We start from the raw sequence: 22,333 nt of genomic DNA on the forward strand, positions 1-22,333 counted from the left end.
TTAAATCATTTATTTTGCAGACCATTAAATAAAACTAAGAGAATCCACAGTTTGTCTAAAAATGGAGTGGATTTACTAATCTGTTAATTAGATTACTGTTCTTGACTTAGTGTCTCTAGTGTCCTTATGCATACCATCCAGTCACTTTAGCAACACCGACAAGGACTCTAGTTCTGTTTATTAAGTCTGCTCACATGCAATTTTATTAAGTATGAGTTGCTCCGAGAGTTGACTGCATATTTGGTGATAAATGCTGCCCAGGATGGCCATTCTGATATTGACTTTTGTTACTTTTGTCAGCTGGATAACGTAAGTCTTCCCTCTCTGCTTAATCATGGGTCAAAGCACAATGAGCATGCAAGTTTAACCTTTTTTTCTTTGCAGTTTTGGTAGTGTACATGGGGGTGAGAAAATTTACTCGGACAACATAACTCTCATTTTGGATCGTCTTTTGGATGGTTATGACAACAGATTGCGACCTGGATCTGGAGGTAATTCATACTTTAAATCCTAAAGCCTTGCTTGTACACACACACACACACACACACACACACACACACACACACACACACACACACACACACACACACACACACACACACACACACATATAAATATATATAATTTCATAAATTAAGAAGATTGTGCTAGACCACTTGTGTGCATCTTGTGTTATTGTGTGCATTGTACAGTTGTTTATCACTTTTATAGGTGGTATTACAGAGGTGAAAACAGACATCTTTGTCACCAGCTTTGGACCGGTATCAGATGTTGAGATGGTAAGTGTTGTAAGGAGACATATATGTGCTGACTCAGGGAGATAACAGCGCTTCAGTGGCCAGGGAATTTCTTCCTTATGGGCAATTTGCCATGAGACGATCTAATGAGCTTTAATCTGTTTGACCAGCCTTATAACTCCATTATTGATGGCCTCTAAATCAATATGACAACACATCAGAAAGAGGGAATGGCTGAATGGATTGATTAATGATTATCTGGGATGAGTGGCATCCATCATTGCTTCATCATCTCTCCGCACCTTCCACTCCAAGTTGAAATGTCTCCCCAGTATTATGCATATGTCAGAGATAAAGATTGAACATAAAAGCTTGGATTTAAAGTTAGTTTTGTCTTACGCCTACTGACATGCTATGTTTATGTATCAGGAGTACACCATGGACATGTTCTTCCGTCAGATGTGGGTTGACGAGCGGCTAAAGTTTGAAGGCCCCTCCGAAATCCTGCGGCTGAACAACCGCATGGTGGACAAGATCTGGACGCCAGACTCTTTTTTCCGAAACTCCAAGAAGTCCATTTCTCATAACATGACCACACCGAACAAACTCTTCCGCATCATGCAGAACGGGACTGTCCTCTACACAATGAGGTGATTCTACATTGAACACTTATTGTTTAGTCAATGAGGTCTTTTTTGGACATGAGGTTGATAAGAAAAGATAACATGTGTCTGTGTGCGTGTTCTCGTGCCGTTAGACTGACAGTCACTGCAGAATGTCCAATGAGGCTCATGAACTTCCCCATGGACGGCCACGCCTGTGCTCTCAGGTTCGGAAGTTGTAAGTATAACAGATGTACTCGTACACAGAAGGAATAATAATATCCAGATTCACGAACGTATCAAACCTTTGACTTTGAGTTTTTTTTTATAATTGCCGTCGCATTTTTTAGATGCCTACACAAGCAGTGAAATCCTTTTCACTTGGAGGAAGGGACCAATAGCGTCCGTCGATTGTCCCGCTGAGTCCATGAGTCTTCTGCAGTATGACCTGGTGGGACAGACTTTGTCTACTGAGATATTCAAATCAAACACAGGTAACACTTACTGTCAACGATCACATTGCTCTTCCATGAGCACGCGATTGCTGTCCTACCCGCACCTAAAAGCATTTTTATTTTGCTGATGAAGATGATGAGCAGAGAAAGGTCAGACTAGTTTCTTTAAACTCTGCACTGGTGTCCATTAGCCGCCCAGAGTAGGGACGATATAAAAGCAAAGACTTCCTTTAGCAGCCATCTAGTGTAAGATGTTTAAGTGGTCAGGCCCAATGCGTACGGTGTCCCTTTAAAAAGAACTATGGATTGAAAGCCAAATGAATGCTCTGACACAGAGAGGAGGAAGGATGGAGTAGTATATGTGTGTGTGTGTGTGTGTGTGTGTGTGTGTGTGTGTGTGTGTGTGTGTGTGTGTGTGTGTGTGTGTGTGTGTTTGTTTCTCTTTTACTCACCAGAAGCAGGAGAAGTGCTCCCCTGCTGTGAATCCAGCAGATTCCTGGAATAGAGAGGAAAAGGATGAGGCAGACTCAAAAGACGTAGCAATGATACCCATTTAGAAAACAGAAAGAGAGAGAGAAATCTCTGTATGTGAGTGTGTGCATGCAGCGTGTTTTTGGTCTTTGAATGTCTACATGCATGTGATCAGATGGAGCAGGGCAGTTATGCATAGTGACACTGCATGCTCTTCTGCTGCCCCCTTCCTCACACGCTCCTTCCTCTTGACTTCATCCCATTTCTAAATAAATGTCTGCTGTGCTGCCTCCTTCTTCCCTCCTCCTATTTGGTCCTTCCTCTCGTTCCTTCTCTTGTCTCTTGAATGCTATCTTATAGTTAGCAGGCTATTCCAGCCTTAACAGCATGCAACAATAAATCTATATGTTTCTCTCAGCAGCTACTCTGTTTCAAGGGCAGGCAAGGTCATCTGTTCTGTGCTACCCTAATCGGCCCCTCTGGGTTGCTCTCTTCACACGTGCTCTTGATCTTGCAGGTCACTACTCTGTGATGGTGGTCCATTTCCACCTCCAGAGGAAGCTGGGCTACTACCTCATTCAGACTTACATCCCTCTTATAATGGTTGTTGTGCTGTCACAAGTCTCTTTTTGGATCAACAAAGAATCTGTTCCAGCACGCACAGTTGCTGGTAAGCCCCTCTTCCCACCACTTACTGTTTACTCCTGTTTGATATTCTCATCCTTCCCCATGTGTGTTTCTTAAATGCTTGTCTTCCAGGCATCACCACAGTGCTGACCATGACCACCTTGAGCATCAGTGCCCGTGAGTCACTTCCCAAAGTAGCATATGCCACCGCTATGGATTGGTTCATTGCTGTGTGCTTTGCCTTTGTGGCGTCGGCTCTTGTCGAGTTTGCGGCGGTAAACTATTTCGCCACCCTCCAGGCCAACCGCCTGAAGAAGCATAAAGCTCGACAAGACAAGCTTGAGGTGCTGGCTACCGGCAGCGATGATGAGAACGCTACGGTGAGAATCGACATATCTTTATGTTACTGTCATCATCAAAACGTGATCACTAAATAGAAAGCAATTTAAGTCAACAACTTGCATTCAGCAGTCCAAATCTCCGCAAATTGCTCTCTTTGGACTGTGTGGGTGTGGTTTGATCACATTCGACTGACATTAACATCAGGAATGTGACATGAAAAAAGAAACATCTCAATACATTTCGATTCAAATCTAAATCTAAATCTAAAAAAAAAAAAAAACTGTGATTGGTGCTGCGTCATATTTATCCAACAAAGCCCTGCTAACTTCAAGCTACTGAGCTTGGCCTGTTTTGAAGGCTAATACCTTTAGGATGAGTGCAGTACCATGATGCATTCACCACAAAGAGAAATAGGCCTAGTCTTCACGTGGAAGGATGAGGATGAAATAAGTGCAACCATGAGCAGTGTACATATATAAATACCCTTAAACACAAATTTAGATCACAAAAAAAACATGGTGACAAAAGGTTATGGCTGTGTAAAGAGAAGTTGTTTTTTTAGTGAGCATTCGGGGTAAAGGGATCAGTTTTTAATAATGACATGTGGTTTGTGTGGAGACACAACGCAACGCGTCATGCTGTGAAAACCAGGACCACCGGAGGAAAATATGGCTGAAATGTCTGTCGTTAGCACTATTTTTTAACTCAAAGGATTTATTTGGCAGTATGGGTGCGGTTGTTAACTAAATTGATCATGGGACAAGTTAGCAAGCCGTTAGAAAGCTACTGTCGGCTATGTGTTAGCAACCTAATGTAATTAGCTCAAAAATAATACTGTTAAAACTGTGACAATGATTCATCCACAATTCTCTATAAACAAGTTGCAGACTGACAATAAGTTCTTGCTTGAGTTACAGAAATACCATTAGCCTAAACCTGACATTTAGACCAAATGCTTGACGCACGGACTTAACGCATGTGCACATTTAGCTTTGCCTTGTGCTCATTTATTTCCTCGGTGTTAGCTTTGTGTTCTGTTTGGATAGACATAGTTATGGTTTCGATAGATAGATAGATAATAGATAATTACTATAGCCGTTGCGTGTGTTTATTGCGTGATGAATAAGTTACTGACACTACATGTTTAACATGAGCTTTTCAGGTGTTTGTTGCGTAACATTACAGGGGGCGGTCGGGTTCAAGAGGTACTGCTAACGTACGCTAACAGGATGTTAGGGAACCTCCATGTTTGTCAGGGGAACATGTGATATTTAATCTTAAGTAAAACAAGACATAAAAACAAGATATGGACTATACAATCAGTCTTAATGCTAAACAAAGTTCACCGGCTGTTCACCGGCTGTCAAACAACATGTTCAGTGTACAGACAGCAGAATGGTATCGAGTCATCATATAATCCTTAGAAAGAAAGCAAGTGCATTTCCTAAAATGCTAAACTAACTTATCTCCTCAGAATGGAAGAAAATTGATGTTAGAAATGTATCTCTTAAGCATACCATCCATATACTGTATGTGTTATTAAAACCTGATTGCCGACCATGAGAACTGATTTAAGTAGGCTACAGCAGGTTTTGTTCTCAATCTTAGTATGAAAGAAACCAGTTCAGCAAAAATCATATACCGTGATATCTCAAACGCATTTACATAGCTAATAATGGTGAGTGGCGGTATTAGGGTCTGCTCACTGAGTGTGATAATACCATTATGGTCATTATGAACAGGGAGCCGGCAGCCCACCACTCAGAAACGCAGAGAGTAAGAAATCATGCTAAAGATTGGTCTTTTTCTATGCATTTCTAAGTAGTCACCATGCCTGTTTCATTCCCTTAATTCAGGGCACACCACACATTAAATAGTAATACGTGCTGTTGTAGTGCTCTCATCTAGAGCTATATGCTTTATGCTAATACAGTAAGCCACCACAGCGTCCTCCTGGGATCTGTCTCACGTGCAGGGCTCATGGTTAGATGTTTTAAAAATAGCCTCAGTGTGAGAACAGAGACTCACTCCAGCACTCCTCCCTGCATAATCTCTTAACCATCCTATGGGCATCCAGCAAACTACCTGCTGCGTTCTATAGAGATGTTGGCATGCCATTGAGAGAAAGCTCCCGTGGGAACCAACATAACTTCCAGCCTCGTTTACACGACTCCAGCATGTTAAAATCACCATACATGTTCTTGCTGCCTAGAAATTCCTAGTTTGTTTTTCTTTACACCAACCCCTTTTCTCTCACTGAGCAGAAAACCCATACCAACTCCATCTCATCTCTTCCTGTTCTTCCTCCACATCACCCCCACCACCAGTCGGACAGCAGCCCTCAGGAAGGCTTGAAGAGGAGGAACCACTCAGTGTGTCGCAGTGAGGCAGGAGAAGCTCCGCCGCTGCCCATTTTCCTCCAGCAGGGCTCAGCTTTTCCTCAAATCCCGCAGTTGGCCGGCACTAGCCCCATCGACAAGTATGCCCGCATCCTCTTTCCCCTGGCCTTCGCCCTCTTCAACCTATTCTACTGGTACATCTACTTGGCCTATGACAACATGGAGAGTGCCAGGTACATCAGCCAATCAGTCAATTAAATTAGCTTGTTACAGTTACATCTGTCTTAGTACTGCTAAGGGCCTCACAATAACAATATTTCGTATTATCAACAAACCCCAATCCAATGATGAGTTGATTGTACTAACGATTGTACTAATTTTTCACACACATGGTTACAATGTCCTGGTTCCATAACTACTCACTTGAACACGAAATGTAAATAATTAATCCACTCCTGAAAATACAATCCAAAACAAATTTAAACACTTTCCTCCCGTCAGATTAACATAGTGCAGTGTCCAGCTGTTTTCTGATATTAGTTGGACTGGAAAAACATAGACTATCATCAGCCCTGTAACTGTAAATGTTCTTCTGCTGTAGGAAAGGGCGATTGCATAAAGTTAGTCCCAACCATTTTGGCTTGTGCCCCCTTTAAACAAAGCAATATCTACCAGCAACCTCATATAAAGGTTTAATGTGTGAACTAGTTATGGAAAGAGTGATGATGAGTATCTCTTCTGAATCTGAATAATACTTGGAGGACTGTAGGGGGAAAGGTATCTTGTATTTCACAGGAAAAGTAAGATTTGAGAAAAGACTAAAAAAGAGCTATCATTTTGGGTTCATTTATTTTTTGCAAAGCATGAGATTTATGTTGTGACCCATTGGGGAGGTCCTCGCCCTTTACTATATCGAGCCACTGACATAAACATACACACTATTGTTTTTATCTATGATCGCATCTTATAGAAAGCTTCCTTTTTGGAGTTTAACCTTTTAAGTTTTGTGTGACAAGGCAGTATATCCAGAAAGCCTCTCCTGCAAAATAATAAAAATAGTAGAGACATGAGTTGAAAAGGAAACAGAATCAGACAATGGACAAAGGATATTTATCCATATTTACTTTGTATTTCAATAATTACAAATCTGTCTCACTCTGATCTAATGGTAGCTTCACTAGAACAATAACTACCCACAGTTTTTGTCAAAGATTTTTATCCAGGCAGTACAGACATCAATAATTTCTAATGCTGAAACAGCCCCCGGAGTTGTAGTCGGGGAGAAAAAAAAAGTCCCGTCCCGTCATTGCTGCATTGACGCCATCACTGTGGCTTTTATCATCATAGATTTAAGATATAAAAGTTAATTCAAGAAGTAAAATATGCATCAAGCTTTCTCCTCTTTTATACAAGGTTCACCTGAGGGCTGGCAAAACCAGCTGTTTTAATGACGACACTGTTTCTCCATGTGCTCCCCATGGAGGTCCCTTAAGAAACCTAAGCTTGCACTATGTACATGAAAAAGACACGATTCACTTTCCCGCTTATAAGTGAGCCACTTATAGAACACAAAGCTCCATGTCCAAGAAAGAAAGCGAGGGATACAGTGCAAAAAGAGAGTTGGTGGAGGGCGAGATGTGTTATGCAACACTGGGGAGTGCAAATCTGCTCATCATGCTTCTCATGTTCCTGTCACATAATTTTTATGGTTGTTTTGTTGATAACGCTCTGCAGAATAATGAGAGAGACAAGATGGAGTGCACGAGAACAGCTGCATCACATCTATTCCTTTTACATATTTTCTCCACGTCCCTCATTCTCTACTTTTGAAGAAGGCTCTGAGAGGACAGGGAGCACAGTAACAGTTTGGGCTGTGCCGTACACTACAGATAGATAGAGGAAGAGAAAGGTTTCTGTATTCTCCTCTCACATGTAATGCTCTGCCGTCTTCTGCTCTTGCAGGGACGTGGTTCTTAAAAACTAAGAGGACTTGGAAAAGGGCACGTGCAGCCGGAGAGACCTTCAGCATCCAGCCAGCATCACCTCTCTCTCTCTCTCTCTCTCTCTCTCTCTCTCTCTCTCTCTCTCTCTCTCTCTCTCTCTCTCTCTCTCTCTCTCTCTCTTGTGTGTGTGTGAACAAGCGTTCAGCAGTCAGTCTGCTCTCATCTGACAGAGGAAATGAATCAGAAACTCATTTATTCTCCTGCCGCACATCTACTCATTTCACAGGCTGTGACCACTGCCCACTTGTGTCCTGATCAGTAGCTGAAGAGCTGCCCTTCACGGGCCTCAATCACTTTAAAGCCTGCCACGTACACACGACAACATCTCGGGCCCCGGACCGAGACAGACGCCACACACATACAGCATGCATGACTCTCAGACACACACTTAGAAACACATCAAAAAGAAGTGCATGATATAATCTATGATGGCTGTAACTGGCGGTGATGCAACAGTGAACCAATGCTTTCAGAAGCCTGCCCTCTACAGAAGCACAGCTCCCACTACAACAAGATCAAAGGCAATTTAGAAGAGGCTTGCATCCCTCCCTGCGGCTTCAAAAATGTACTCAAACCTGAGAAAATGAATTGTGGGATTGTGTTTTCCATCCCACCTTTCTGGTGCTCTGGTGCTCCTTCTGCATTTGCAGATCGACTGCAGGTCCTCTGAAAACATTGCAGGGAAGAGTAGGATGTAATACCCATGGGTGTTGATGACATTCATTTTCTATTTTTGTACGGATGCTGCATGATTGTTGAGCACAGATGTTTGCATATAAAGTATCAACCCGAAATGGCTGGAGTGTTATTCTATTTTTAAGCCATTTAATATGTCCCATAACATGAAAGGTGAGCAAATAAACTTGATCTTAAGTTGACATTTTGGCCGCTTTAACCCTCCAGTGCATCCCATTGTTTGACCTTGTCGGGATACCAACTCATCTGTCGAGTGATAAATATAAGAATAAAACAATTCTGAAATGAACACTGCATGTCGTTCATTTCACTCCTGGCACAACTGCTTGCTTCTTCATTACGCACAACCCACTTGTCCCTTTAATATTTTTCTCTGCAATGGAAACTGCTCATCCACCATCATCAGTCTCCACTCTTTGATCTTGGGCTGGCTGCACGCATGCGCCTCTCATTGGCTCCTCTGCGCTGTCTGGAGTAAGTTGGATGTGTGCTCTCCTCAGTCGCATCCCGAAACCGCCTCAAAAACTGTTGCGATGGGGAGGATCAGGAAAAACCACTTTGGGATTTTTACTTTTTCTTTACTCATGACTTTTGTCTGCGCTCAAAGGTAATCTCGTTTCCTATGTTTCGTCCCTTGTCTTGGATGCCATGTAGCATCGATATAAGCATGCATGGCGTGTGATATTAATAAGCTGTTTTGCATTACACCACCCTTTTCTCCAACAGCGTCAAGGATCTCAAAGATCCGAGCAATATGCCTCTGGTAAAGGAAACAGTGGACAGACTGATGAAAGGATACGACATTCGGTTGAGGCCAGATTTCGGAGGTAACGAGCAAATTGAAAACGGAATGTCATGTTTTCTCGCCCTCCTGACGTGCAATACATGTTTAATGAATCACAAAATCTCCTTTAATTTACGTAATCACCCCTTCACAACCAAATAGGCCTTTCCAATTAGGCTATGAGAAATGATGTGAATATTTCATATGATGGACGAGATAAGACGGGGCTTTTTACCGTGATCGATCCCGCTCATTAATGTTTGATTATCCCACTAAAAAGATTAAATTAACCGCATTTAAGCGCACCTGCGTGTTAAACATGAGATTTTTTTTCTTCTCTCGGGCTGATGATGCACACGTCTCCTGTAGGTGGAGGAGAGCAGAGAGGAACCTGAGCTCGCGTCACGAATTTGTTAAATTTACATGATGAGAGAATTATTCGCATGTCTTTTTTATTAAAGCCTCTATTCCTTCACAGGTGCGCCGGTGGCTGTGGGAATGAATATAGACATAGCCAGCATAGACATGGTCTCTGAAGTCAATATGGTAGGTGCATCTTCATGATTATTACCCCGCTTAATGTTGACAATTGCACGGCACGGTTGGAATACCCCTGAAGTGGGCTACTTATCACGGGTATGTGTGTGTGACTGTGCGAGAGACAAGCCGGGATAATGAGAGCATCTTGTGAATACATTTTTTACTCGGGTAAAAAAAATAAATCGTAAAAGGCTTCCGTTGCCACACATCATCGCCATTCTCCTCTCAGCCTCTGCATTTGCAGCTATGGTGTGTTGCTGCATTTGAATTCAAAACACACACTCACTGGCGCACTCGGACGCACAGCCCCGGCTGCGCGCGCGGAGCGCTGTGTGTGTGTGTGTGTGTGTGTGTGTGTGTGTGTGTGTGTGTGTGTGTGTGTGTGTGTGTGTGTGTGTGCGTGTCTGCGTGTGTGTGTGCTCTGAATGCTTCACATTGTCAAGCCTCGGTGGTGTAATTTTGTTGACACGCACTCCCCTCCGCCCCTCTCCATGCAGTTACCTACAAAATACAAAAATACAAAAAACAACAACACATCATCCTCACCAATTTAACATCATTTGGTGTTTTGGGGGCTTTTGATTCTTTTAATTCGGGCGACCAATCACATCATCACCGTCTACGTAAATGATCTTCCCCCTTACTTGTCAGATGACGTAAGCAATTTGTTAATAATACATTTCCAACATTTGTAGCATTGCAAAAAACAACGTCAACGGCTTGAGCTTTGGTGCACAAAGATGAACGTTATCTGCCACTTTGGAGGGGACAGGGGGAAAGTTCAGCAGCCCATACAAGAGCACCACCTATTGATCCGTGTGACAGACAGACAGACAGACAGACAGACAGACAGACAGACAGACAGACAGACAGACAGACAGACCGCAACCTGACGACAATTTGAACTACTTCAGTGTAGCTCCGCTTCATTAAATATATCAATTTCTAGTTGAGAACAATTGTTTTTTTTTCTCGTGGGAATTTGGAATGCATTGAGATAGACGTTAAGGCCAGTCTTTGCAGAGAATTCAGAGTGAAAGAAAAGATCATTTACAAAGCAGCCTCTCCATTGAGCAACATAATAGAGACGTTATATAAGAGCATGAAAAACAAGTTAGCCACTAGGAATTGAAAGAGATGTGTTCTCTATTATTAAGTGAACCATTTTTAAGTTTGATTTGGCAGCCTGTCAAATTTGTGTGGCCATTTTAGGCGGCACTGGATGAGTTTTTAGCACATAAATAGTGAGTTTGCCCGGGTAGAGGAAAAGCACTGAGTATGGTCAGAGCTTTTCCTTTGATGGAAATTATTTATTTTGGTTGAGGATGCAGCCAGAACGGAAGTGCCTTGGGGGTCCAGGGAGATTTGAAATAGAAACCCCTCACTCGCTTTGGCTTCTCTCTTTCTCCCACTCCCTCCTCCATCCGTCCCCTCCCACCACTTTGACTGGATCCCTGGCTGTGACTCTGGGCTCAGCAGCCATGTAATCCACCTCTGCCTTGCTCCAAAGGGTTATCTTACTTAAGAACTAGGCATCTATGCGAGCATTCATCTGGAAAAAAACACAGCTTCATACATCCGCGTGAGTGTGTAGCAAAGCACAAAACTGTGCTCAAACAGTGAATGGCGGCTGACGTCATGCAACTCCCTGTGGCTATGAGAGAGCGTTCATCTCGCTCGTTTCTCAGAAAAGCTCCCCCTGCCAGATCCGCACAGGCGTCCCTCTGACTCTCCAGACAAATTTAGACGAAAAGTTAAAATACAAAACATCCAAGACCTCAGCGGTCTTGTGTTCCACACGTTGTCACCTTGTGAAAAATCCTTCCTGCGACTTACATAACAGGGTTCTCCTCCTCCTCCTCCTCCTTTCTTCATATCCAGCTCTCTTTGGTACAATAGAGGGTAACAGCAGCTGACAAGATTGATCTCAGAGGAATCAATAATATCACCCAGCACCGTGATCACAAGGATGGAGTTGGTGACCCGTGCTCAGTGCCGTGCTGCTTTGATCGTCCTCATCAGGTGTAGTCGCTTTTAAGATTAAAGTGTTGAGAGGGAAAACAACACGGAGACGAGGATGAAACCGGTGAAGGTGGAGGAGAACAGGGTGGGAGAGAGGTGAAGGTTACTGTGATCAGTTTCACTGGCCCAGGAAAAGTTATGTCAGACCCTGTGTTACCACAAAACAGCTGCAGCCAGTGCTTCAGTAACACCTCAACATGTAGTTTACCCTTCTGAGTAAGTGACTTTAAAGTTACATTGCCTGACTCAATCACATGTTGATTCTTTAGCAGCATGCTCCAGCTATTCCATCATCAAATAGGTATTCTAGATCTTCTCTGCGTCATTTGAAATACATTTTCCTCAAATTTAAGCTTGAAATATTTGGTATCTTCGGAAGCGTTGTGATGCCATAATCATTTTAAATAATTAAGAATATTTGATTGCCCTGCAGGAGTTTGTAATGACTGGCCCAGAAGTGCTTCGGCGTTGATTGAAGGAATGACACTGTGATTGTTTAATCTAATGCTGCAAGTAATTATTCACTTTTCATTTGTTTCATCTTACAAGTGTCAACAAAAATGTTGACATGTCAATTATAAGTTCATAGAGACCATGTTTCTAAGCGTCTTGTCCAGTCGGCTATCCAGAACCCTTGATCTTTTGAAAAAAACCTGAAAATCAGTACATTTTCCATTTATTTCATCGAGAGTTACCTCAACCGATTAAAAATAAGAATGAAGTGCTGAGTCAGTTTCATATGTGTAAATCCAGTGAAACTTGAAAAGTAAAAAACATACTTGTCATAATTACGCTCTTTAGCCAGAGCAAGATGAAAAGTTGGAACATTGGTTAAAATGTTTTGAATTGCAGATAACTGAACCTGCATGTGATAAGACTGTTGCAGTTACACTGAATTCTGCCTCTACAATATAAGCCCGAAGCAAAATGGAGTCATTTGCTGTCAGTAATGAAAGAATATGATTGGGTTTGAAATCAGTGTTTGTGAGCAGGTTTGGGTTGTAGACAGCTGCTCACTCCTCTAATTAAAGATAAAAATGCCTCTGGTGCAGAATGAACTCTGCATTTCGGTCGGGGCTGATTGAAGCCATTGTGGCATTATTTTTCTTCCGAAGCTGACATGAAGGGCAGGGCGGTGGTTGAGGTGGTGTTGGAGTGCGAGATGCTCCTTTTTGTGCACATGCAAGAGGTTGGTTCACACGTGTACTTGCCTGAGTGGAGTCACTTTTTTGGGGCATTTCCTTGTGAGCCTCAACGATGGCCTGTTCAAGCTCAAAGGTCAGCTGTGTTGTCGGGCCACAAAAAAGTGCAGGTCAGTCAGCGTTGGGTAGCAGCCTTGCCTGCATGACATTACAAATGTGCTATTTTGAGAGGGAAGTGTCCTCCGAGTCCGAGGCGTGACCACACATCCTCGCTGGGTGGGCTGTGCTGACTCACAGGGGTTAGGGCAAAAATATGGCCCAAATATGATATCATGGCCGAGACCCCGCCTCGTCCTCCACCTCCCTGTTTGTCTCTGTCTGTCTATTCAGGGCTGGCATCCCGCTCCATCACTCATCTCCCTCACTTCGCTGAAAATTCATTTGCATAATGCTGTTTGTTTTTGCTGAAATCACAGATCCAGGAACCAAACCCTGGTTACGGTGCATTAAAAAGTGTTCAGCACACAGCCAGTGCAGCTGATTAAATACAAGTTGAGTCTGTTGTCTCGGCAATGCATCGGCGATACATAATAGTGTCTTCAGCATGCCATCCATATGTTGAGTACAGCACAATATGCACTCCAAGGTAGGAATAAGGATGGAGGTGAATAAATATTTTCCCTCCTCGTCTTTTCTTCATCCCGCTTGTTAATTGCATGTAAAATACCTAAGGTTGATGGTTGTTAAGAGGCGCTGCCAGAACTATAATACTGTTCTCTGAATGTTAATTAGCTGGCTGTGAATTAAAAGATTTAAACAAACCAGCTGTGGAGGCTTCTGGGATGGAGGAATTAGTGGGGCGTGAGTGTTCCTTTTATTACGATCATTATCCTGACAAGCGCTGGTTTCTTTACATGAGTGCGGGGATCTGGCCGCCAGATAACGGCGAGCCGATGACCAGAGGGAACGCGACGCGGCCTCGACGGCGCGCTTAATCCTTGTGAAGGATGCAGCTTCTTGTGTCTGTGAATTAGCAACCATTTTGATCTTGTTTGTCCAAACTGATCCTGTTCCATTTTATTTTCAGCTTGTGGAAAATAAGCTTGTGTTATTTTTACTCAGTGTTGCCATGACAACGCAGCCTCTTTTTTTTTTTTTCTTCTTCTTCTTTTTTGTGTGGATCTAGAGAAGTCGAGGGAAAGCAAATAAGGCCTCTTTGCAGGGACTTTTTCCAGGTTTTTAAACATTCGTAATCTATGTGAAGGTTGTTCTGGTTGTGAAGATAAAGGATTTTTGTTGTTTTTGCATTTTGTTGATATTTGGCCTTTTTTTTTAACATTTGCTATATGATACAGCGATGTTCATTGGTATCAATGTTTGTAGTCTCTTAAATAGGGCAGCAACTAATGCAGTGTACACACCAAACACGGTGCAAATTTCACAAGTGACCAGATTACATGCAAAGTCAATGCACAGACGCGATAGGTTGCGAAAAAGCAAATTTTCTTCCCTGACCCATTTCAGGCGGAAATTACGTTTTTCTAACTCTTTCCAAAAAATCGTGTTGGGAAGCTCTGTCCATCATCGCCGCCGTCCCGCCGTTGCTAAATCAAACTGCTGCTGGTCCGCCTGAAGTAGCGCTGGTGGCGGCCGTCATTCAGACGCTGTTGTGGGACGACTAATAATATTATGAACCCAGACACGAACTTGTGGTTATTTCCATGGTGGATGGCAGGAACAATAACTGTTTTACGGAGATAAGCCAGATGCAGTTCCAGGAGCAGTCGGTGAAATTCATCGAGCTGTGTGCGGCTACAGAAGGTGTTATGAACCCACGCGAGCGTCGGAGGTTTCAACGTTTTTGGGACTTCAACAACAAGTATAACGCAGAAAATGTGATTATTTCTTCCATGGTCGATAGCGATAATGAAACCTCTTTTCACAGAGAAAAGCAACGTAGATAAGCCACGCCCCCTTTGATATGTCGCGAATAACTGCACCACGTTTGGTGCGAATGCAGCGTAACGATTATTTTAATGATTGATTTGTTGACAATTCAAATGCTTATCACAGTTTACCAGAGACACACAACAATCATCATAAACAGAAAAATATTTCGTTCACAAATATATAAAACACAGAAAAAAAATGAGTTGACATTTTTGCACGATAGAAGAAATAATTAATCAGGATTAACTTGATTATCAGAATTACATTAGAAATATGATGAAATATGAATTATTTGTCACATCTTCTCTGTGACTCTTCTGAGGTTGCTGCGATTGTTTTGATCAAAACTACAAGCCTGCACATTATTTTACAGATATACTCCCAGATAGTGTCTCCTTGTTCGTCTTGTAGCTTCATCCTGTCTGCGCTGTTTGAGCTGCTGAGCTCTCCAAAAAGCTTAAGACCAAATTGCAGGTTGTCCAGAACAATGTCATTAGTTATGCTGAGTGGACACACAAAGTAACAGATTAATATGGTCAGCAGCATAATTACAGCTAGAACAACACTTAATCCTGCAGCTGCTCTGTTTAATGTTTAGTCCACAGAGACGTCAGAGGAGACCGTGAGCTGAAGAAAAGATAACTACAATATATCTGAAAGCTAAACCTAATAAAGAAAGGTTTGTGACACATAAAATATAACATTATTCATTGTAAAATTAATGTTTTAAACATTAGGAAGTTAGTGTTCTATTTTAAAATGTGTATGTTTGTGAAATCCTTATTGACTTTCTTTCTTTTGTAAATCGAATGATGGCTTTCCAAAATGCGCTTCATCAAAATGAATCCATTCAACTTAAATGAAAGGTTGTACATATGTTCATAGCTGTTTCATGCTGGTTTGTCATTTGCTTTAATTATTATTATTATTTAATCATCAAAACTTACCCTTGCAGAGTCCCACTGCAAGAGCAAAGTTTAAATTGGGCGTAACAGTCTTCCGTAATGGCTGGCACAGTGAACAAAAAAAAGCTGCGTGTCTCAAAACAGGGAGTAAGTTAGCCAGCTCCATTAAAAGCCTTTAATGTGCTGATGACTCCCTTAATGATTCTGTCAGGCACTTTCTCCACTGAAGCTAAGTAGCTGAAAAATGACCCATTGGAAGGGGAGTCATAAAGGCATCCATGTTGTCACTTCCCTCAGGATGTGTATCGCGGGGAACTCATTCAGAATCCGCTCACTCCCTCCTTGACCCCTAATATTCAATTTGAAGCTTATACTTAACTGGACATAGAGAGCACAACACATGAATACGCTATGCTTGACCAGTTGATGTGCTGTGGCGTCTCCTCCCGCTTGTAGACGGAGAGCAAACAGACAAGAGGCTGAGATGTCTGCAGACGAGCTTGTTATTGCCCAAACGTCGAGTCGTCCCCCCGTAGCTGCACAGTAGACATTGTCATTATCAGCAGACCGCTGGAGCCCTCTGCAGCGGGACGGAGCAGAGGAAAGCGAGAAGCAATATGGTGGACGTCTGTCTTGTCCCATGAATCTGCAGAGAAGAGAGAGAAGCACACAGACCGCAGTCATGCCATCAGATCATGAGTATTATGTTTTTCAACCCTTTTGTTTGTTGAAGTTGGATTTACTTTCCACCACACACAACAATGTTGTATCAGTTAAAAAAAAAAGAAACGCAACATTTTGCAATTTTTTTTCAATTAGTTATGTTTTCCTTTCTTTTAACCTTATTTAATAAAAACCTAATATGACGACCAGAAATGACCATGAAGCAAAAACTGTATTTATACATTTATTAATGTACATACATGCAGGTGTATTTACATAATTTTTTCATCAGCTGTTAAATAAATTATACAAAGTTAACATTTTGATGCTTAGGATGTGTATGGACGGAAATAAATATGTATTTATTTAGTCAAATGTGCATGTTGTCATGATGTTTCTAATGTTGAGGGTCAATTTGACCCCAAAGAGGTATCCCTCACCATAAGAAACAAAGTTGTATAAAACTACTATTACAATACAACTCCTAATTCACTGTTTGTGTTTCATAGTTGTAGTCGTCCTGTCAACACCAATCACAGATTAAGGGCATGTGAAAATACATTTTATTTAATTGTGTTTTAAAGCTGGAGACCCCAAACAGTCAGAAATATGTTAATATCATGTTTTCAGGAAAGTGTCACACTAATAAAACAATGTTAGGCCTGTTTTCTGAGCTTTTACAAGAGGACGGGAGAAGACAAAGTGTGCACATCCTGTTGGTACAGAAATATCTAAATGCAATACAAATAATGAGGATAATTATTGGTGGACACAAAAAGGACTCGTGAAACTGACGTGATGGTTACATTCCAGTAAGAAAGTGAGGGAATTGAAGTCTTGTAATGGTTGTAATGGAGGTCTTGTAACAACGGCAGCCTGTCAGATTCATCAGGGAAACACAAATGTACTCCTTGTCACTTAATGGGAGTTTGTGAGCCGAGAAACATATCTGTAGTGAGGCACTGTCACTGTGCAACTGGCTTTGATGTGTTTTAAGTTAACCGGCCCTTGTTTGTATCTTTAGCGTCTTTATATATCCACTACTGTCAGTTCTTTTTTTTTCTTTCTAAATGTTGTTGCTCTCCACAAGATGTCTCCCTCACTGATGCTCAGTGGTCCGCCTGTGTGATGTTAATGGACTTTCTGAGGAGTGCTTGTGACAAGGAGACTGAAGGTCGCTCTGGAGACCGACACTCTGGCACGGGACGGTCTGTCTCTCACTTCTGCTGCTTTTTATGGACCCGCGTGCTGTGAAATCCTCCTCACCTGCTTCTCCTTCTCATCACACAAATGTCTAGTGTAATACTCAGAAAGACAGGGAGACTAAAACGCTAATTCAAATAAGACTCCCCAATCTTAATCTCTCATGTTTAGACTCAGGGCTCTGTGTGGCACAAAGTTGTGCTTAATGTTGTGTGAATTACATGTGCAGATTTCTTCATTTGCAGTTAAAAAAATAAAAGTGAAAGCATGAACATGCTTTGCCTTGTTTTCCTGAAAGCAACATGATTGTTCTGCTTTGCGTTTCACCAGAATAGTACAAACTCTTTCACTTGTCACAGAACAAAATATACTCGCTGGCAGTACAGTACTTTACGTTGCAGAACTGTCTTTGTGTAATAACTATGACTGTACAAAGAGAGAGAGGAGGGAGGCGGGGGGGTGCAGCTGTATTTTGGGTCCCTCTCTGAGCTCATGTGATGTCCAAGTGAAGGTAAACGGCACCATCTGTGTGGTCGTAATTATGCTGCCATTTTACAGCGAGGCCAGGAGGCAGCGTGCAGGAGGCAGCGTGCAGGAGGCAGCGTGCAGGAGGCAGCGTGCAGGAGGCAGCGTGCAGGAGGCAGCGTGCAGGAGGCAGCGTGCAGGAGGCAGCGTGCAGGAGGCAGCGTGCAGGAGGCAGCGTGCAGGAGGCAGCGTGCAGGAGGCAGCGTGCAGGAGGCAGCGTGCAGACCCAGGTGTTCTCTGTACTGGAGCTGTGCATCGCTATACTTTCTAACCCTTCAAATGTACACAACAGGGCAGTCCATACATAAATGCACACACAGGGGAAAAAAACAAACAAGAGCAGTTCCGTTATTGTGCATATTGCGGCTCACAGTCACACCGTCATGACTTGTGGGACACTTGAATAGCACCTGTGCTTTTCTAATGATGACACGTCGCCATGTCTGCTGTGAAGACGGCACGGGGCCGTGTCCAGAATCACTCATTATCTCTGCCACGAGGATCATATCATCCATTTTGTGTGCGTCTGTGACTGAGTGTGTGCCACTGTGTCTGTCCAAGGCTAATCTCACATTCTGCTGAAGCAAACTGTGGAAAATTTTGTGCGGCCAGTGATGGCGACATGCTCAAGGACCTCTCGCCATTGCAGTGACTCACATTTTATCGAAACTGCTTGTATTGCCTGTTTCATGCTGCAATTGACTGCCTACTGACTCCTCACTCACTAATCTTAATTGGCAACTGCATCGCCGACCCCCAGGCACTACTCAGCGTGTTTATTGTTTTAGCTGAAGGAACTACCGGTTCACACGTTGGTGAGTATATTGCTGCCACTGCTACACGGGCAGACAGCTCGGTGAATTTGATTGTGTTTTTTTGCCTAGATTGTGTGACGTGTGTTATATGATGGCTTTGAGTCTGTTGCCTCAATACATTGCTGCTCGTTTTATTGACTGAAGTGTGGATTGTGACGCCTTATTGCCCATGAGTGTCTAGACTGGGCGTTAACCAGTTATGTGTTGTATTCATTCAAGAGACAAATTTTGCAATGCCCATATTCATTATGTTAAAAACAATGTAGTGACCGACTTTCTGCTAACAATCCTACAATCCACCGTTCAGCATTTTATATGACCAGATAAATAACAAGTGTCAAAAATGTAATCCTACTGACCAGTGTAAAATATGAAATCATATTGGGGTAGTGATGGGTTTTTCCATTCTATAATTTTGCTATTTTGGTCCATTCAGTACACATGACATCTTGTGCTTGATGATCTCTCTTCTGAGCTTCCTTCCATTTCTCCCGGTTCAGGTATTCTTTTCCTATCTGATCAAGGACAATGTTTACTGTTCATGGCTTTAACACCAGCTGTTTGGTGGTTCCCTGTTAAATTTCCCTGGCAAATTTGTGAATTGTGATGTTAGGCTGTATGAATTAGAATTTACTTGACTATTGAGTGAATAAGGAAGTCATTTTCAACTTAACCTATTAGCAAAACTCCTTTTAGTGCTAAAATCATTAGTCCATTGCGTCAATCATAGGATAAGTAACATACTGTTTTGACAGTTATTCATAAGAGGAAGTCATTTATTAAGCAGACAGTTTTTTTGGTTTCAGCTTTTTAGTTTTGGGGGTTTGTCTGTTTGTCTGTTTTACATCAGTGTGATTGGATTATTCTGGGATTTTTAATTGTTGGTTGGACAAAACATGCTATTTTGATAAACCTTTGTTGGATGATTAAGAATGACATTTTCCAGTTTTCAGAGATCTTAAAGACTAAAAGATTTAAGATAATTATCGCAAGCTGCACTCTAAATTATAATAATGAATTAATCCTTATGAAGATCTATGAATGCAAAAGTGTGACACACCACTCTCACTCCCTTGTTACCAGTTACTAACAAAATGTGAAGTTACATTTTACTCCAGTTGTAACAAAAATAACAGAGAAAGCTTGTTTCTGAAACTCTGTGACACCCTTTAAATAACGGATCTCTGCTTCATGTTGCTCAGATTGTTACCACAGGGCTCCAGTTAATATTATTAGCTTCAGTTTTCTAATTTAGACAGAGAGAGGTTTAGCTGCTATTAACTTCTTCCTCTTAGAGGTTTCTAGCTGCTTGTGTTTCTGTTCATTCATCAATATGGCGAAGGATGGTAGTCAAGAAGAAAGGCGGGTTTTTAAGGATATGCTGCCTCAGTGGGTGATGTACACTGAGACTGCAGGCAGCAGCTAACAATCCCAAAGGTGATAGAGATATCCGATTGACAGGCTGATAATGAGACAGAGAGGGAGCAAGTGTGAGAGGAGGGTTCAGTGGGAACTCTGGTACAACAGGATAAGGATGCAGCCGTCCTCGCTTGACTTTCCACTCCTGAAAAAATCAACATGGCAGTAGCTTGTGTATTTTTAGATGCCCTTTTTACGCAGTGCTTTTGTCGTGCACACTGCATATAATGAACAATAAGAGTTTAGGAGCAGAAGTGGCTTCGCAGTGGCACACCAATGTGTGATGATAAAAAAAAAGGCTTAGAAACATAGAAGCACGATAAGTAATGATGATGGCTGCTTGGAGTAAATGCTCAAGGGCCTCGTTTCACCGGCTGTATTTTTACATTTGTTTTCCTACTCATCGATTGCACTGCAATACACTGCAACAGAGCAAATCCAACTGCAGTGCTGTGTTTTACTGTGGCTGTGTGGGTGTAAGTCTTTTTTAAGAGTGAGAAGCAAAGGAGAGAGAGAGAGAAAGAGAGAGAGATAGAGAGAGAGAGAGAGAGAGAGAGAGAGAGAGAGAGAGAGAGAGAGAGAGAGAGAGAGAGAGAGAGAGGAGGAAATATAGTTTATCGCTACAGCATGTGTAATAACAAGCTGTATAGTATAAATGCTTGTTTTCCTTTCTGAAAAACTCCCCTAAATCTCAGTAGTTTAGTGATATATTATACAGAATTAGAAGAAAAACCAAGCAAAAAAGGGAGGAGGATGGAGACCCATTTGCGTAGTAGTGGTATTGTCTCCGTAAACCAGTAAGTGGCGTAATTTGTTTCAAGTCTAAGCAGTTTTTGCTTGAGACAATAATCAGCCAGCTGAAATAGTCCCCCTCTGGTTATTGTCCCAATAGTATGTGAGGAAAGTTGAATATTAACCCCCCGGCCCCGGCCACCATGGCCCCTGGGATAGGCCGTGGCCTTTCAGACCCCCAATGACCTTTTGCCTGACCTTCTCACTATGCAGAGTGCATACAACATGCTGTGACATATCTTTGTAATTATTTTTTACATATAAGCTGAGGTGACATGCTGTTGGTGCTTGACATGTCCCCATGTTAAGATGCTTGTTGAACGTAAACATAATCGGATACCATCTGAAAGATCTAGTCGGTACATTCAGTTGAAAGTGTTTACTGGCTCCATCGTGAAATCAACGTCAGCAATATTGATTCTCACGATGAGCTTGTCTTTGAAGTGCTGCACTGGCTTCATTAAATTGACTCTCCCCCCCCTCTTCTTTCCCCCAGGACTACACTTTGACGATGTACTTCCAGCAAGCATGGCGGGACAAGCGTCTCTCCTACTCTGAGATTGCATACAACCTGACTCTGGATAACCGAGTGGCGGATTCGCTGTGGGTCCCCGACACCTACTTCCTGAACGACAAGAAGTCCTTCGTTCACGGCGTCACCGTCAAGAACAGAATGATCCGTCTCCACCCTGACGGCACGGTGCTTTATGGACTCAGGTAAGCCTTTTACAACTGCCTTCCTATCGTGTCTTGACTATTAATGGATTAATAACGTTGCATAATGAAGTAATTGTGATTGTAGCACACAAGTCCAACTTTGAATTAAACTATTGTGGTTGTTCAATTTCCTGATCAGCGTAACACAACACACAGTGACGTACAGTGAAAGGATTTTGTTTTACAACTTATCTTTTTGTTTTTTGATATTAATAATATTCTACACAATATCTTGGAACCCAGCAACATTACAGATCGGGCAAGAACACAAGAAGTCAAATGAAGATAAAACAGTTCACCAAGTTAGCTAAATGGCAAAAGTAATACTCAAACTCTATGTTGTAATAAGCCGTCACAGTTAAGTAACTGGCCAACTATATGAACTTCATACTATAGTTGCAAACACAAACAATCTTCCTGTGCAATGAGAGACAATTATAGACTTCTCTTGGTGTTTTAAGATCTTGGGTTTGCGATGGGTGTGGGGACTGCGACTGCTACTGACATGATTAACGTGATTGGTGAGAAGATACAACAAGGCACGTGGGTTTATTTGTGTTGCACCTTTCAACAGCAATGCAATT

At 42.2% G+C, this 22,333-nt stretch overlaps 2 protein-coding genes across 3 annotated transcripts in view; both read left to right on the top strand.

The window, feature by feature from the left end:
- The first annotated feature begins 250 nt into the window (after window positions 1-250).
- Window positions 251-5,831, top strand: gabra6a (gamma-aminobutyric acid type A receptor subunit alpha6a). Its single transcript, XM_068590929.1, has 9 exons — window positions 251-309; window positions 385-491; window positions 712-779; window positions 1,167-1,387; window positions 1,495-1,577; window positions 1,690-1,833; window positions 2,783-2,935; window positions 3,025-3,272; window positions 5,562-5,831. Exons 1-9 carry the CDS (start codon window positions 251-253, stop codon window positions 5,829-5,831), a joined length of 1,353 nt encoding a protein of 450 aa, XP_068447030.1.
- A 2,882-nt stretch (window positions 5,832-8,713) lies between these two features.
- The window catches only part of gabrb2a (gamma-aminobutyric acid type A receptor subunit beta2a), a 31,134-nt gene continuing 17,514 nt past the window's right edge, over window positions 8,714-22,333 (top strand). The window contains exons 1-4 of one of the 2 annotated variants that reach the window (XM_068585750.1): window positions 8,714-8,879; window positions 8,999-9,099; window positions 9,535-9,602; window positions 21,529-21,749. In XM_068585750.1, coding sequence (XP_068441851.1) covers window positions 8,806-8,879; window positions 8,999-9,099; window positions 9,535-9,602; window positions 21,529-21,749 — 464 coding nt within the window. In that variant the 5' untranslated portion in view covers window positions 8,714-8,805. The remainder of the gene's footprint in view (window positions 8,880-8,998; window positions 9,100-9,534; window positions 9,603-21,528; window positions 21,750-22,333) is intronic. The other variant, XM_068585742.1, reaches the window with a different exon arrangement.

The sequence above is a fragment of the Clinocottus analis genome, unplaced genomic scaffold, assembly GCF_023055335.1.
Source record: "Clinocottus analis isolate CAN_PGR_092001 unplaced genomic scaffold, fCliAna1.0.p SCAF_10, whole genome shotgun sequence".
In the NCBI taxonomy this organism is placed as follows: domain Eukaryota; kingdom Metazoa; phylum Chordata; class Actinopteri; order Perciformes; family Cottidae; genus Clinocottus; species Clinocottus analis.

Coding starts and splice junctions, on each gene's coding strand:
- gabra6a (XM_068590929.1), top strand. CDS start 251: ATGCTGCCCAGGATGGCCATTCTGATATTGACTTTTGTTACTTTTGTC. Junction 1,578..1,689: donor TGCTCTCAGGTTCGGAAGTT/GTAAGTATAACA, acceptor CGCATTTTTTAG/ATGCCTACACAAGCAGTGAA. Junction 3,273..5,561: donor GCGATGATGAGAACGCTACG/GTGAGAATCGAC, acceptor CCCCACCACCAG/TCGGACAGCAGCCCTCAGGA.